Below are 14,046 nucleotides of genomic sequence, written 5' to 3'. Positions count from 1 at the left end.
CTGAGACAGAGTTTCACTCTTGTTACCCAGGCTGGAGTGCAATGGTGCGATCTCAGCTCACCGCAACCTCCGCCTCCTGGGTTCAGGCAATTCTCCTGCCTCAGCCTCCTGAGTAGCTGGGAATGCTACTCAGAAATGCTGCTATGCTACGTCTGACTTGTCAGATACTCTTGTTACTTTAAATATAGGTTTAGAGATTCAACGACTTTATCAACAATTGTTTCATAAAGTGGTTATCTGGTTGGACAGGAATGATGTCTTATTCCTATGAGAGAGGAATGTGTTTGATCATTCAATTAAGGTAGGAACTGTATTCTGTATATATTACCTGGTATATAAAAGCACTTAATTAAAATGTGTTAGACCAGTGATCAGAAAATGGGGAGGCAGAGATGAGGAGCATGCACACAAAGCTCCCAGCAGAGGGAATGCTTCCCAGGGGAGCCTTGAGGGTAAGAACTGGCTCTTCAAATGGCACATGCAAAGCCCCATGTTAGACAGAAATGATTATACCAATGTGTTCTTCGAGGTACAAATTTAAGAAAAATAAATGGCCAAATCCCTAAAGTAAACTACTGCAGAATTTAATGTATTCATTTCATGAGTTCCTTGCCATTAGCTGTCCACTGTATCCACTGAGAGTACAGATTAGCAGCATTTTAATTTGAAGAAGTTTTTTCTTATTTTTTTATAACTGATAGTGTTCAAAATTAAACATGTGATAACAGTGAAAAATGTGAGCATAACACTAAATTCCAAATAGACAAAATTTTATGATAAATTACAGTTTATTTAATCAAAGCAGTTCCAGTTACCTTTCCCCAGCATAATACTTGAAACGACGTGCTCACAAGCAAACAGGAATGACTAAATTACTGTTTCCAACTTCTAATGATTTTCTAACACATTGGTTTGCAATAAAAGTCTCCTGAATAACTAAAAAATCCAGATATTCAGATTTTGTGAAATTTCAAAAGCAATAAATAAAACTAAGTAAGGTCAGATGAGAGAACAGATGTGAAATAAATGGAGTACACGTACTTCAAGTCATAAATGCATTTAGCTTCCCAATAAGGCTTAGGGGAAAAATACCCAAAGTGAAAAAGTCTGAAAGATCAACTTTATCTAGCTCAAAAGTTGTCACCAACATCATTTATATTAGAAAATCACTCACTTTTCTAAATGCTGTTTTGCTGATGCAAAAATATTTCTTGGAATTTGGCTGCAAGAAGATTGACCACAAGGAAATTCAGGATTTGCAGTTCTGAAGAAATGCCACATTACTCTAGGAACTCAAACTCCTACAGTGTTGGCTCAGGCTGAACATGGTAGCTAGCATACAGTTAAGGCTTAATAGCAGTTTAATGGCTAAATGAATGAATAAATAGACAGCAGGATGAATGAACAATGCCATGAGAAACGTATAAGGAGAGTTGTAAATATTGAAAGACAGAAAAAGAGAATGAACACAATCTGTTTAAAGACTTACTTATTCCATGCTTGTCTAAGGTTTTTAGAGCTGTACAGGGTAAAGCGTTCTGAAATAAAAAAGAAAAATGATAAACAATCTTTGTATCAAATGTATATATTGCAAGTATGTTGAAAAAAACTCAACTTTTAAAAAAGACAATGTGCTATTCAGTCAGTTAGGCCAGCATAGTAAGTCTTCACTTTTATACTGGGCAGTCACAAAGAGTAAAACAGGAAGATTACAACATATTAAACAGTGAAGCATTGTTTTCTTTTGTCTAAGATGGTTATTTCATAATTTTGTTTCCTGGTAACTATTTATTAGAATAACTTTTAATTGAGCTGAAAAAAGAAATGCAAATTCCAAACCTCCAACCTGTAAGTAGATTTATAGAAATATATCAACACAGTACATCAAGTGAGACTTACTGCTTTTTCCTATGATGATTTCTCTGACCAAATACAGTAATGTTGGGTCTCCTTTCCTATGTTGGATGGTATTTATATACGCTCAAAACCAAACTACCAGGGTCTTATACTCTATATTTACATTTATCAGTGAACAATCTTTAGATTTGTTTTAGCTTAAAAAGAAACATGTTTGTTTTACCAAGTTAAACTATAAAGTAATATAGAATAGACATTAGAATCTCTTTACCTGCTCATTCTTTCACTCCTGATGAAATAGCATTTGTTAATGATTTGGTATGTCTGTTTTCAACTATACCCATCCTTATGTACAAACATATATACCATTAATTTTTTAAATGGATTGTATAATAAACATTATTTTTGAAATCTTTTTGGCATTTAATAATATATACTGGATAGTCCCTTCAAATTAAAAAAAAATATGTAACTTTTTTTTTTTTTTTTTTGAGACAGAGTCTTGCTCTGTTGCCCAGGTTGGAGTGCAGTGGTGCAATCTTGCTCACTGCAACCTCCGTCTCCTGGGTTCAAGTGATTCTCCTGCCTCAGCCTCCTGAGTAGCTGGGATTACAGGCACATGCCATCATGCCCAGCTAATTTTTTTTATTTTTAGTAGAGATGGAGTGTCACCACGTTGGCCAGGCTGGTCTTGAACTCCTGACCTCAGGTGATCCGCCTGTCTCAGCCTCCTAAAGTGCTGGGATTACAGGCGTAAGCCACCATGCCCAGTCTGTAATAATTGTTTTTAAATTGTATAATGTTCCATAGAACAGAAGTAACATAATTTGTCTGACTGTTCTCTCATTGATGAACCTTCAAGTAGTTTCCAATTTCTTTCCCCTTACAAACAGTACTTCAACAAATATCCTTGCACAAATCCCTCTGTATACAGATGCTTTCACTTCTATTGGACAGAGTCCCCAATATAGAATTGCTTAAACAGCATGCACATTTTAAATTTTAATAATTGCCAACAGAGTACTTTTCATTTTCCTACCAGTGCTGAAAAAGAATGTCACTTTCTCCATATGCCTTCTAGCACTGGTTGTTAACAGTTTTTACATTTCGCCAAAGCTACACTTCATAAAACATTCTTGGGCTTCTTTTCATATGTTTTCTGGCCATTTACATTTCTTCTACTATTTCAAATTCACTTTTTTAGCTGGTACCAATTTTAATATTGTGTTCTTGGTTTTTTATCCATCAGTTTATAGAAGTTTTTTGTATATGATCAAGTTGTCTCGTGTGTGTGTATAAAAGTGAAATATGTGTATACTTTTTTCCACATAGAAATTGAAATTTTTATTTAGTAAATTATTCTTTTTCTTTTGTATTATACTTTATGTTCCAGGATACATGTGCAGGATGTGCAGGTTTGTTACACAGGTATATGTGTGCCATGGTGGTTTGCTGCACCTATCTACCCATCATCTAGGTTTTAAGTCCCACATGCATTAGCTATTTGCCCTGATGTTCTCCCTCCCCTCACCCTCCAACTTCTCAACAGGCCCCCGTGTGTGATGCTCTCTTCCCTATGTCCCTGTGTTCACTTTGTTAAATTCTCAATGTGATGAGGAATTTAACAAGTGAAAACATGCTTGGTTTTCTGTTTCTGTGTTAGTTTGCTGAGGATGATGGCTTCCAGCTTCACCCATGTCCCTACAAAGGACATAATCTAATTCCTTTTTATGGCTACATAGTATTCTGTGGTTAATATATATCATATTTTGTTTATCCAGTCTATCACTGATGGGCATTTGGGTTGGTTCCATGTCTTTACAACACTATTGTAAATAGTGTTGCAATAAATATACATGAGCACGTGTCTTTACAGTAGAATGATTTATATTCCTTTGGATATATACCCAGTAATGGGATTGCTGGGTCAAATTATATTTCTGGTTCTAGATCCTTAAGGAATCACTACACTGTCTTCCAAAATGGTTGAACGAATTCATATTCTCACCAACAGTGTAAAAGCATTCCTGTTTCTTCACAGCCTCATCAGCATCTATTGTTTCTTGACTTTTTAATAATCAGCATTCTGACCAGCATGAGATGGTCTCATTGTGGTTTTAATTTGCAATTCTCTAATGATCAGTGATGTTGAGCTTCTCTTCCTATGTTTGTTGGATGTATCAATGTCTTCTTTTGAGAAATGTGTGTTCATATCCTTTGCCTATTCTTTGATTTTTTTTTCTTGTAAATTTGTTTGAGTTCTTTGAAGATTCTGTATATTAGCCCTTTGTCAGGTGGGTAGATTGCAAACATTTTCTCTCATTCTGTAGGTTGCCCGGTCACTCTGATGATAGTTTCTTTTGCTGTGCATAAGCTCTTTAGTTTAATTAGATCCCATTTGTCAATTTTAGCTTTTGTTGCAATTGCTTTTGGCATTTTTGTCATTAAATATTTGCCCCTGCCTATGTCCTGAATGGTATTGCCTAGATTTTCTTCGAGGGTTTTTATAGTTTTGGGCTTTACATTTAGGTCTTTAACTCATTTTGAGTTATTTTTTGTATAAGGTGTAAGAAAGGGTTCCAGTTTCAGTTTTCTGCCCATGGCTAGCCAGTTTTCCCAGCACCATTTATTAAATAGGGAATCCTTTTCCCACAGCTTGTTTTTGTCAGGTTTGCTGAAGATCAGATGGTTACAGATGTGTGGCATTAGTTCTGAGGTCTCTGTTCTGTTCCATTGGTCTATATGTCTGTTTTGATACCCACAACAAGCTTTTTTTTAGGTTACTAGAACCTTGTAGGATAGTTTGAAGTCTGGGACTGTGATGCCTTCAGTTTTGTTCTTTTTGCTTAGGATTGTCTTGGCTATATAGGCTCTTTTTTGGTTTGATACAACATTTAAAGTAGTTTTTTTCTAATTCTGTGAAGACTGTCAATGACAGTTTGATGGGGATAGCATTGAATCTACAAATTACTTTGGGCAGTATGGCCATTTCCACGTTATTGATTCTTCCTATCCATGAGCATGGAATGTTTTTCCATTTGTTTGTGTCCTCTCTTATTTCCTTGAATAGTGCTTTGTAGTTCTCCCTGAAGAGGCCCTTCAGAGCTCTTGTTAGATGTATTCCTAGGTATTTTATTTTCTTTATGGCAATTGTGATTGGGAGTTCATCCATCATTTGGCTCTCTGTTTGCCTATTGTTGGTGTATAGGAATGTTTGTGATTTCTGCACACTTATTTTGTATGCTGAGACTTTGCTGAAATTCCTTATCAGGTTAAGAAGATTTTGGGCTGATAACAATGGGGTTTTTAAAATATAGAATCATGTCATCTGCAGAGACAACTTAACTCTCTCTCTTCCTATTTGAATACCCTTTATTACTTTCTCTTGCCTGATTGCCTTGGCCAGAACAGGATACTCTGTTGAACAGGAGTGGTGAAGGAGGGCATCCTTGCCTTGTGATGGTTTTCAAAGGGAATGCTTCCAGCTTTTTGCCCATTCAGTATGATGTTGGCTATGGGTTTCTTATAAATAGCTCTTATTATTTTGAGGTATGTTCCATCAATACCTAGTTTACTGAGAGTTTTTAACCTGAAGGGCTGTTGAATTTTATCGAAGGCCTTTTCTGCAACTATTGAGATAATCATGTGCTTTTTATCATTGGTTCTGTTTATGTGATGGATTATATTTATTTATTTCCATATGCTGAACCAGCCTTGCATCCCAGGGATGACGTATACTTGGCCGTGGTGGATAAGCTTTTCCATGTGCTGCTGGATTTGGCTTGTCAGTATTTTATTGAGGATTTTCGCATCAATGTTCGTCAGGAATATTGGCCTGAAGTTTTCCTTTTTGTGTGTGTTTCCACCTGGTTTTGGTATCAGGATGATGCTGGCCTCATAAAATGAGTTAGGGAGAAGTCCCTCCTTTTCAATTGTTTTGGATAGTTTCAGAAGGAATAGTGCCAGCTCCTCTTTGTATGTCTGGTAGAATCTGGCTGTAAATTCATCCGGTCCTGGGCTTTTTTTTGGTTGGTAGACTATTAATTACTGCCTCAATTTCAGAACTTGTTATCGGTATATTCAGGGCTTCGACTTCTTCCTGGTTTAATCTTAGGTGTACGTGTCCAGGAATTTATCCTTTTCTTTTAAATTTTCTAGTTTACTTGTGTAGAGGTGTTTACAGTATTCTCTGATGGTAGTTTGTATTTCTCTGGGGTCGGTGGTGATATCCCATTTATCATTTTTTACTGTGTCTATTGACTCTTCTCTCTTTTCTTCTTTATTATCTAGCTAGTGGTCTATTTTGTTAATTTTTCAAAAAAATTTTCTCTTGGATTCATTCATTTTTTGAAGGGTTTTTTCGTGTCTCTATCTCCTTAAGTTCTGCTCTGATATTAGTTATTTCTTGTCTTCTGTTAGCTTTTTAATTTGTTTGCTCTTGCTTCTCTAGTTCTTTCAATTGTGATGTTAGGGTGTCAATTTGAGATCTTTCTAGCATTCTGATGTGAGCATTTAGTGCTGTAAGTTTCTCTCTTAACACTGCTTTAGTTGTATCCCAGAGATTCTGGTACATTGTCTCTTTGATCTCACTGGTTTCAAAAAACTTCTTGATTTCTGCATTAATTTTATTATTTACTCAGGAGTCATTCAAGAGCAGGTTGTTTAATTTCCATGTAGTTGTGTGGTTTTGAGTGAGCTTCTTAATCCTGAGTTCTAATTTGATTGCACTGTGGTTTGAGAGACTGTTTGTTACAATTTCAGTTCTTTTGCATTTCCTGAGGAGTGATTTACTTCCAATTATGTGGTTGATTTCTGAGTAAGTGCCATGTGGGACTGAGAAGAATGTATATTCTGTGGATTTGGGGTGGAGAGTTCTGTAGATGTCTATTAAACTTGTCTGGTACACTTGATCCAGAGCTGAGTTCAAGTCCTGAATATCCTTGTTAATTTTATGTCATGTTGATCTAGTATTGACGGTGGGGTGTTAAACTCTCCCACTATTATTTTGGGGGAGCCTAAAACTCTTTGTAGGTCTCTAATAACTTGTTTTATGAATTTGGGTGCTCCTGTATTGGGTACATATATATTTAGGATAGTTAGTTGTTTTGAATTGTACCATTTAGCATTATGTAATGCCTTCTCTGTCCAGTTTTGCTCCCTTGCTGAAGAGGTGTTGAGATCATTTGGAGGAGTAGAGGCACTGTGGCCTTTTGGGTTTTCAGTGTTTTTTCACTGATTCTTTCTCATCTTTATGAGTTTGTCTAATATCAGTCTTTGAGGCTGCTGACCCTTGGATGAGGTTTATGTAGGGATTTTCTTGTTGATGATCTTGTTGCTTTCTGTTTGTTTGTTTGTCTTTTTTGATCTTCTTGGTTTAAAGTCTGTTTTGTCAGAGACTAGGACTGCAGCTGGTTGTTTTTTTTTTTCTTTCCATTTGCCTGGTAAAATTTCCTCCATCCCTTTATTTTGACCCTGTATGTGCCTTTGCACATGAGATGGATTTCCCGAATACAACACACCAATGGATTTTGACTCTATCCAATTTGCCAGTCTGCCTTTTAATTGGAGCATGTAGCCCACTTACATTTAAGGTTAATATTGTTATGTATGGATTTGATCCAGTCATTATGATGCTATCTGGTTATTTTGCACACTAGTTGATGCAGTTTCTTCATAGTGCCATTGGTCTTTATATTTTTGTGTGTTTTTGCAGTGGCTAGTACTGGTTTCTCCTTTCCTGATTTAGTGCTTCCTTCAGGAGCTCCTGCAAGGCAGGCCTGGTGATGATGAAATCTCTCAGTGTTTGCTCGTCAGTAAATAATTTTATTTCTCATTCGTTTATGAAGCTTAGTTTGACAGGATATGAAATTCTGGGTTGAAAATTATTTTCTTTAAGAATGTTCAATATAGGCCCCCCACTCTCTTCTGCCTTGCAGGGTTTCTGCTGAGAGATCCACTGTTAGTCTGATGGGCTTCCCTTTGTCGGTGACCTGGCCTTTCTCTCTGGATGCCCTTAACATTTTTCCTTCATTTTGACCTTGGACAATCTAACGATTATGTGTCTTGGGGTTGATCTTCTCATGGAGTATCTTTATGTGTTCTCTCTATTTCTGAATTTGAATGTTGGCCTGTCTTGCTAGGTTGGGGAAGTTCTCCTGGATAATATCCTGAAGTGTGTTTTCCAGCTTGGTTCCATTCTCCCTGTCTCTTTCAGGTACTCCAATCAATTGTAGGTTTAGTCTTTTTAAATAGTTCCATATTTCTTGGAAGTTTTGTTCATTCCTTTTCATTCTTTTTTCTCTAATCTTGTCTGTCTGCCTTATTTCAGCAAGATGGTCTTCAAACTCTTATTTCTTTATTCTGCGTGATTGATTTGGCTATTGATACTTGTGTACACTTCAGAAGGTATCCTGCTGTGTTTTTCATCTCCATTAGGTCATTTATGTTCCTGTCTAAACTGGTTATTCTAGTTAGCAGCCCTGTAAGGTTTTTATTAAGGTTCTTAGCTTTTTTGCATTGAGTTAGAACACGCTCCTTTAGCTCAGTGGAGTTGTTACCCACCTTCTGAAGCCTACTTCTGACAATTTATCCACCATATCTTCTGTCTAGTTCTGTGCCCTTGCTAGAGAGCTGTTGCTATCATTTGGAGGAGTAGAGGCGCTCTGGCCTTTCGGATTTTCAGTGTTTTGTTGTTGATTCTTTCTCATCTTCATGAGTTTGTCTAGTTTCTATCTTTGAGGCTGCTGACCCTTGGATGAGGTTTATGTGGGGACTTTTTTGTTGATGCTCTTGTTGCTTCCTGTTTGTTTTTCTTTCAATAGTCAGGTCCCACCTCTGTATGGCTGCTGCAGTTTGCTGGACATTTACTTCAGGCCTTATTCATCTGGTTCACTCCCATGCCTTGAGATGTCACTTGAGGAGGCTAGAGAACAGCAAAGATGAGTGCTTACTCCTTCCTCTGCAGTCTCTGACCTCAAGGGTCACCTACCTGATGCCAATAGAAACACTCCTGTATAGGGTGTCTGACAACCCATTAGAGGATCTCACCCAGTTTGGTGGCATGGGGAGCAGGACCCATTTAATGAAGCACTTCGGTTGTCCCTTGGTAGAGGGGGTGTGCTGAGCTGGAGGGAAACCCACTTGTCTGGGCTGCCTGGATTCCTCAGAATTAGCAGGAGGAAAGACTAAGTCTGCTGGTCCACAGAGACTATGGCCACCCCTCCCCACTGGGGCTCAGGCACAGGGAGATCAGAGTTCTGCCACTGAGCCCCTGGCTGGAGTTGTTGGAGTTCCTGCAGGGAAGCCCCACTCCATGAGAAAAGGTGAGTCAGGGTCAGGTCTGAAACCGCACTCCCACAGCTAGTGTGTGGGCTGTGGGAAATACCTCTTGGGACCAAGCCGTCTAGTCTCCCTGGCTCCAGCAGGGAAAAAGTGTGGCCTGGAGCTATAGAGATGGCTGTGTTTAGGCACCTAGCAGTCCATGTTGGCTGCTGCCCCTCCCCCAAGGAGCTCAGAGGGCTAGACAGCAGGCAGCGGCAGCTGTGGTGATGGCTGCCCTCCCACAGGGAACCTGGCAGGCTTAAGCAGATTCTAGCTGCGTGGCTGCTGAGAATCTGAGCAGCTCCATGGTTGGGACCCTAGGCCCCAGTGGCATGGACTCACAAGTGGGATCTTACAATCTGTGGGTTGCACAGTTCCATGGAAAAAGCACAGCTTCCCAGGCTGAGTGGCATGCTCACTCACTGCCTCCCTTGGCTGGGGGGTGATGGTCCCCTGCCCTGTGCGGCTCTCAGGTGGGCCAGCGCACCACACTGCTCTTCCTTCCTCTCCGTGGATTATGCCAGCCGCCTAGTCAGTCCTAATGACAGAACTTGGATACCTCAGTTGCTGGTGCAGGATTCACAAGGTGTTTTAGCTCTTTTCAATGGGAGCCTCAGTTTGCCACTGCTTCTGGTCCACCATCTTGGCCCTGCCCCAAATTATTCTTTTTCTTTTGGCTTTCTTGTCTTGCTTAAAAGAAAAATACCCTGACCTTGATTTTATACAAACACTAACTTAATTTTTCTCCCATCTTTTTTTTTTTAAACGAATTATTTACTTTTTGGCTTTACTATCTGGAATTCATTTTGTAAATATGGTATGACATTTTCTCTGTTCAAGGAGGACAATTATGCCAGGACTAGGTAAATCAATCATTATAGATCACTCTTTCTCTGATAATTTGAAGTGACACCTTATCCTATATTACATTTCAAAATATACAAGAGCCTGGACTCTTTAATACTCATCTATTTATGTCACTATCGTAGTGTTTTAATTAGAGTGCCTCTTATTATCTAGGAAATGTCTTTTCTTAGTAGTATTCTCTTTTTTTGGTAAAAATTATTGGGGCAAGCTTTGAACATTTCTTTTTCTGTTAATATTTCTTTTTTATTTTTTAAGACAAGGTCTTGCTCTGTCACTCAGGCTGGAGTGCAATGGCATAATCATGGCTCACCACAGGCTTGACCTCCCAACCTCAACTGATCCTCTCACCTTAGCCTCCCAAGTAGCTGGGACTACAGAAGCATGCCACCATGCCTGGCTAACTTAAAATAATTTTTTTTTTTTGTAGAGATGGGGTTTTGCTATGTTGTCTGCCCTGGTCTGGAACTCCTGGGCTCAAGCAGTCCTCCTGCCTTGGACCCCCAAAGGGCTGGAATTACAGGCATGAACCACCAAGCCCAGCCCGAGCATTTCCCTATTCACTAATTCTACACATAGTTAATGTGTACCTAATATGTGCTAAGGATTTTTCTCATACTGAGAATACAGGCATGAATAAAACAGAAGTATCTTTCCTCATGAAGCTCATATTCTAGAACACGAGACAGATAGTAAAAACATCACCACCACCACCACCACTAGCAACAACTACAAAATGAATGAGTTAATTTTAGAAAGTGGTAAGTGTTCTAGCAAAGCAAAACAAGGTGATCTGATGCAGACCAGTGTGAGAACACTTTAGGTTCTTCTTATGAGGGCAGGCCAGTTTAAAACAAAGCAGTCAATCAACACAATACACAGGCTGGGTGTGGTGGCTCATGGCTATAATCCCAGCATTTTGGGAGGCTGAGGCAGGAGGATTGCTTGGGCCCTGGAGTTCGCAACCAGCTTGGCTAACACAGAGAGACCCGTCTATATAAAAAATTGAAAAATTTGCTGGGTGTGGTGGTGTGTGCCTGTAGTCCTTGCTACTCAGGAGGCTAAGGAGGGAGGATTCCTTGAGTTTAGAAGGTTGAGGCTGCAGCAGCCATGATCATGCCACTGCACTGCAGCCTGAGTGACAGAGCAAGATCCTGTGTCAACAAACAACACATTAAAAAAAATGTTTTCATTGGAAATTTCATTGAATTCTATTAAAATATATATTAATCTGAAAATATATATTGATCTGATGTAAAATGTTTGTGTCATTCCATTTAGGCAACATTCATGTATACATCCTCTGGTAACATTAAATGGTTTTTTAAAGTATTGATCTCATTTTTAAAAATGATTTAATATTTATGAGGCTTAATTCTGCTTAATACTAGTTGGTGTCCTTTTTCAGTGTTGTCTGCTTTTTTTAAAATAAAAATTTATTTATTTTTTTTTGTATATGGCATCTCAGTCTGGGTGGAGTGCAGTGGCACAATCATAGCTCACTATAGCCTTGAATTCTTGGGCTGGAGGGATCCTCCTATATCAGCCTCCCAAGTACCTAAGACTATAGGCACTCACCATCATTCCTATTTATTTATTTATAGAGATGGCATATCACTATGTTGCTCAGGCTGGTCACAAACCCCTGGCCTTAAGCAATCCTCCTGTATCAGCCTACTGAATAGCTGAAATTACAAACACAAGCCACTGTGCCTGACTTCTTGTTTGTTTTTAATTATAAGTTTTTAAAGGAGAAAATAAAAATAATTTGTATCGCTTTTGTTATGGTATGTTTCCTGTACAAGAATACCATTAGATAAGAACAAAAAGAAAAAATACACACTCAGCTTCCTATCTGCCTATCTTTAAACACTATGCAATGATTCATTCATTCATTTCAACTACTATGTATTGAGCAACTATTGTGTATCAGGTATATAATTCTTGGGGCTGAAGACGCAGGGGAGAACCAAAAAACCTTCCTGTTTGTAGGGGGCTTGCATTCACATAAGGAGTATACTAGGCTGGAATGTGTTGGAGGCCAGGATAGCTGCAGCTGATCTAGAACCCAGGAGAGAGAGGTGGAGGCTGAGACAGAGACAGGCCAGAAGGGTTTGTAGCTTTGAAAATATGATCTGGTATGAGTTCTGTTGTTGTTGTTGTTGTTGTTGTTGTTTTTAAATAAAAAGGTATCCCTATGGCTTCTATTGGAGAGTACACTACAGGAGGCAAAGTTGGAAGCAGGGTGACCAACAAAAGGTTATTACTGTCCAGGAGAGAGACAATATGACTTAGGCCACAGGAATAGAGTGAATGCAGTGAGAAGAGGATCAGAGTCTGACAATGCTTTGCAGGTTGAACCGGTGAGATCTACTGGTGAGTTAGAAATGAAGTGCAACAGAAAGGGAGGAGTCAAGGATGATTCATAGAGCATTTACTGATCTCCAATTTCCAGGTTACAAAGATGCAGAATTTCACCCACAACTCCATTATTATATGGAGAAGAAATTAATCTTTCTGTGGTAATTCAGGAAATATTTAAAGAGAAGTACTCATCGAGTTTTGGAGTTATCAATCAGTCAGGGGTAATTGACAAAATATTTAATAACCTGTTAAGCACAGGCATTGACCAATCAGAACAGAAACGAACCATCATGCACTAAAGGTGTGTACTAGCTGAAGATCAGCCCTGATTACAAACATTCATTGTTCTAAAGATATAGGCCATAGGCTTACCAACAAATATATTTGTTTCAAAAGAATGTCTAATTTCAGAGTTTATTCTCTACTAGGCTGCATTACATAAGACACAACATAATTCAGCCAGTTGGTGTAGAACAGGAATTTAAGGGCATAGTCTAGGTTTGAGGATTAACTGACAAAGGAGAAAAGGAAAGAATAGTTCTTTGTACAGAGTTTTTTTTTTTTTAATTATTTAAAGTCTGGTATTAGGAAAGCAAGAGACATTTTAAAAATTAATTAAATCAAATGTCTTCATAAAGCAAATTTGATTTTCTTAACTTTGTAATCTCCACGAAGCAAATTTAATAATTTGCTATGATTTCAGAATGAACAGGAATTCTATTACAGATAAAATTAATACAATCTTGTATTTATAAGTAAATTATTATTCTTAGCAATTAATAATTGCACATAAATAGTAGGTCTAATAATTACCTGTTTTAGAGCTCGACAGGATATGCGAATATAATTTTTTTCCCAGAAATACAATATGTCAATTTAGCTGTGCACAAAAGAGACAAAACTGATAGTGAAACATGCCATATGAGAGTAAAAAAAAAAAAAAAAAAAAAAATGAAGCCTCATTCTCAGGTTTACCTTCCATCAATATTCACATAAAACCTTAATTCTTTTAGCAAATACTGCCTGGGCATTTGCCTGTATGCCAGATGCTGCACTGGGCAACAGGCACACAAAAGTAACTCAGTCCTGGTTACAGTTTGGTGGCATGGAAGAGTACATAGAGAACTACAGATACAGAATGAAAAATGCTACAATATGGATACAGACAGAGTCCTCACCAGAGACTACAGCTAGAGCCACTAACTGCATCTGTTTCTTTTCCAAATGAAGACGGGATAAACTCAAACACAGGAAGCTAGCTCCAGGAACACACAGAGCCTGCTTGTTTTTATCCAACAGATTTCAGAGTGTAACTGCCAAGGTACATGATTTCAAATAGAGCCATTTCTAACGTTTTCTGCAATGAACATGACATTTATAATTAGAATATAAAATTATATTTTACAAACTATTTCTATTATAAATAAAAGTAATGTTCCATTAGATGAAAGCAACACAACTAGCCAAGAAAGTTTTCAAAACTTAAAGGTGTTAAAATTAGTGCCCCAAGTTGATAACTAGTATACTTAATAAAATAGTCAACTGCCTATGAATAATTTTATCAGGGTATTTGAGTATTTGCATATGAATGTTTTATACTGTTCTCCTTCACTTAAGTTTACTCTCACTTATTACTTTAAT

At 38.0% G+C, this 14,046-nt stretch overlaps 1 protein-coding gene across 6 annotated transcripts in view; it reads right to left on the bottom strand.

The window, feature by feature from the left end:
• The window catches only part of CDK14 (cyclin dependent kinase 14), a 689,971-nt gene that overhangs the window by 127,966 nt on the left and 547,959 nt on the right, over positions 1–14,046 (bottom strand). For all 6 annotated transcript variants that reach the window (XM_074379395.1, XM_074379396.1, XM_010345161.3 and 3 more), the window contains one exon: positions 1,490–1,538. In XM_074379395.1, the coding sequence (XP_074235496.1) occupies positions 1,490–1,538 (49 nt within the window). The remainder of the gene's footprint in view (positions 1–1,489; positions 1,539–14,046) is intronic.

The sequence above is a fragment of the Saimiri boliviensis genome, chromosome 10, assembly GCF_048565385.1.
Source record: "Saimiri boliviensis isolate mSaiBol1 chromosome 10, mSaiBol1.pri, whole genome shotgun sequence".
In the NCBI taxonomy this organism is placed as follows: domain Eukaryota; kingdom Metazoa; phylum Chordata; class Mammalia; order Primates; family Cebidae; genus Saimiri; species Saimiri boliviensis.
Note: the sequence above shows the minus strand (reverse complement) of the source record. Positions and strands in the feature narration are given on the sequence as shown.